This window comes from Hakea prostrata, chromosome 1 (assembly GCF_041222555.1).
Source record: "Hakea prostrata isolate BN-2017 chromosome 1, UWA_Hpros_2, whole genome shotgun sequence".
NCBI lineage: Eukaryota > Viridiplantae > Streptophyta > Magnoliopsida > Proteales > Proteaceae > Hakea > Hakea prostrata.
The window spans coordinates 41,726,879-41,730,172 of NC_142600.1; the positions used below are offsets into that span (position 1 = coordinate 41,726,879).

Below are 3,294 nucleotides of genomic sequence, written 5' to 3' on the forward strand. Positions count from 1 at the left end.
TTCTGTGTTGCGAATTACACCTCCTATTTGACTGTATCCTCCCTTGCACAACTTTGTTACTAAACAAAAACATAAATTAAATCTAGTACAACTTCACCATGGATGGACATCCCCTTAAATGTTACTACATTCATCTATTGAAGTGAAACCACCCCCCTTAAATGTTACTACAATGATTGAAAAATCCTTTGTTCCTAGTTATGTAGGGTTATTCAATTGGCTCTACTTCATTTGGAGCTTGAGATAGATGCTCTGGGAAACAAAGATTTCTTTCACCAAGTGTTCATTTGAGTTTTCTTCTTTACATTTGCATAGAGGATGTTGATCTCTTGATACGAGGTTGATTAGAACTCAACACCAGTCCTTTGAATTTGAATATTCTTTTTCTTTTTACTAACAAAATCACCCGCTAGTGGAAATAATAATTCTTAATTTACTAATCTGAAAAAATGAATTGCAAAAATATAAAATAATAATAATTGTAAAAGAGAAAACTATATGTCCATTAATGTCTTGCAATATATGCTATTATTTTCTCCGGAGAGAGAGAAAGAGACTGTCAAACGTAAAGCTCTTATACAGGTAGCAGATTATTGAAAACTAAAGGAACTAATTTGACTGGTCAAATATGAGCTCTTAGAGCAGATAATTGTAGGAAAAAAAAGCCAACCCACAATTAATAACAATTAAGTAATAAAGAGAAACGTAGGCTTACTTCTTTTGTCTTTGGATGAGATTGCTTACACAATTCTTGGATCTTGTAGGCTATTACCTTTTACTCAATGAGCTGAAGTTGTAGGCACACTACGCAATACAACTGACTCTATTGTAAGGCCGGGTCCAAACCCTAATAGCACACCCCATTCAAATCCATCACCAGTTGTTCTCTTTCCTTCGTCCATGGACTTTTTTCTCATTTCATCCATGATGAACAATACGGTGGGGCTAGACATGTTACCATATTCGCTCAACACTTTCCTTGATGCCTTCAGTTTATCCTCCTTCAGTCCAAGTGTCTTTTGGACCAAGTCTAGTATTGCAGGCCCACCTGGGTGACTTACCCAAAAAATTGAGTTCCAATCTGTAATGCCTACTTTGCTGAATGCTTCTTCTAAGCATTTCCCAATATTAGCAGCAATAGTTCGAGCCACATCCTTGGATAGGCTGATTGTCAGACCAGTTTGGCGTAAGTGTCCAGCAACCATTTCTTCTGAATCTGGAAGAATTCGGGTCCCTGCTGAGATGAGATGGAATATTGGATGTTCCATTGAAGTGTCAGGGTCAGCACCAACTACCAAAGCTGCTGCACCATCTGCAAAAATTGCCATCCCTAGTAGTGCATGTAAGTCTGTTTCATCGGGACCTTTGAAGCCACTGATGGAGTTCAACTCTGAGCAAACAACCAGCACACGAGCCCCTTTATTATTTTCTGCAAGATCTTTGGCTACACGGAGCACTGAGCCCCCACCATAGCATCCAAGATGGTACATCATCACACGTTGAACAGTTGGGGAAAGACCAAGGAGTTTGATAAGCTGGAAGTCAACGCCCGGTGCATCAACACCAGAAATGGTAGTGAATACAATGTGAGTGATCTTTGATTTTGGCTGCCCCCACTCGTTGATGGCTTTTGTTGCTGCTTCCATGGCCAGTTTAGGTACCTCAGTTACCATAATATCTTGACGTGTGTCAAGGGATGGAGCTTGTGGATCATAAAGTGTAGGATTCTCTGCAATCATTCCATCAGTGAGGTAGGTATGGCGTTTTATGATTGTCGAACTTTTACCTGTTTTGACAATATCAAAAGGGTGTAAGCTTTGAGAAAATTGAAAATAAATCTATATGAATTGCTTGGATTTGACATCATTTGAAGACGACATGTTGCAGGAAATGATGTATGGTACTTACAAATACGTTTGAACTTCTCCTTCAACTCAGACTTGTGCTCACTCTTGGTGGTTCTGAAGTAGAAGTCGGGAAAATCAGTTTGGTACATGGTGTTGGAAGGATTTGCAGTTCCAATGGCCAGCACAGTTGCTGGACCTTCAGCATGCTGAGCTTCATAAACGTGTCCCTCGGATCCCATTGCTTGTTAATTTTCTGCTTCGCTGTGAGGTGATCGGAAGAGAAATACTATGAAGACCGGAGAAAAGAATGAGGGATGATGAAGTAGCAGAGCCAATGAATGAAGGTATTTATAGAGCAAAGATGGCTGGATAGATTGGAAAACAACCATTTCGTCATCACCAATGCAACTCAACTTGATTAATTTAGCATTTAACATGAGTAGTAGTATTCTACAGCTAAGTCAAGGAAGCCTTTGTGAAGTTTGACGGGGTTTCCAATGCCCAGAATTTTGTAATATCTTCTTCTAAAGTATTAATGTCAAGTCAATCAAAAGAAGAAGGTGGAGTGAACAAAACGTGGCCAAATCTTTCTGTCTTTGAAAGGTGGTTTTATTTTTTCTAATTACATTGACTATTGGAGGGTATTTCTTCATTTCCCGTTCATTATTATCGATAAAATTCATGATAAGTTTACATTAACTTCTCATATAGAAGGATAGCATAGCATATGAGTGTTAATAAAATCCTATTAGTCCAAACTAGTCTAAACCTGAATTCAGCCCGAGCTCAACTTGGCATTTTAACCCAAAGGATGGGTTTAGGTTATAAAATAACTAGCATTGATACTACTAGATAGATTTTAGTTTAGACCTCAGGCCAACTTGGCCCAGCCATACCCGACTTAATGTTAAATTTGTTAAATTAAATTATTTATAAATTGAATACGAATAAATATTTAGCGGAATATCTCATTAACCACCTCAAGGAGTTACTTAGTTGGCAAAGACTTACACATCATAAGTAAAAAGTTAATAGTTTAAATCATTTTTGGACCACTAAATATGCTTGTCATTTTGTTTTAATTAGGACTAGATCAGGATAAATCAGGCTAATCTGACCTTATGAGTATCCATTGTTTCTTTGGTTTTTCCGTCTATATTGACTCCATGTCCTAGTGTTGACTGACTTTTCAAATATTTTAATTTTAGCGATATGGACATTGGAAATGCTCTCAAAGTCTAATGGAGATGAGCGTGTTCAGATTAGGTAAGCTGTTTTAAAATCTCATTCTAATTGGCCTTTATTGAATTTGAATTAGTCATCAAGATCTAGCCCAAGTCAAACTGACCAGTTCTATTCTTTGATATATGTTATGGTAAAAAATTATGGTTCAAGCCAAGGAACCAAATCAGATTATTGGGCCAAGACCAAGGCTAAAATCTGGGAC

The 3,294-nt window shown here is 37.6% G+C and overlaps 1 protein-coding gene across 1 annotated transcript; it reads right to left on the minus strand.

Moving 5' to 3' along the window:
* Window positions 1-398: 398 nt before the first annotated feature.
* LOC149028975 (chalcone synthase-like) lies at window positions 399-2,150 on the minus strand. Its single transcript, XM_089149600.1, has 2 exons — window positions 1,909-2,150; window positions 399-1,786 (listed from the first exon to the last, which is right to left on the minus strand). The coding sequence occupies exons 1-2, from the start codon at window positions 2,084-2,086 to the stop codon at window positions 780-782; spliced, it is 1,185 nt and encodes a 394-aa protein (XP_089005726.1). The 5' UTR covers window positions 2,087-2,150; the 3' UTR covers window positions 399-779.
* Window positions 2,151-3,294: the final 1,144 nt, after the last annotated feature.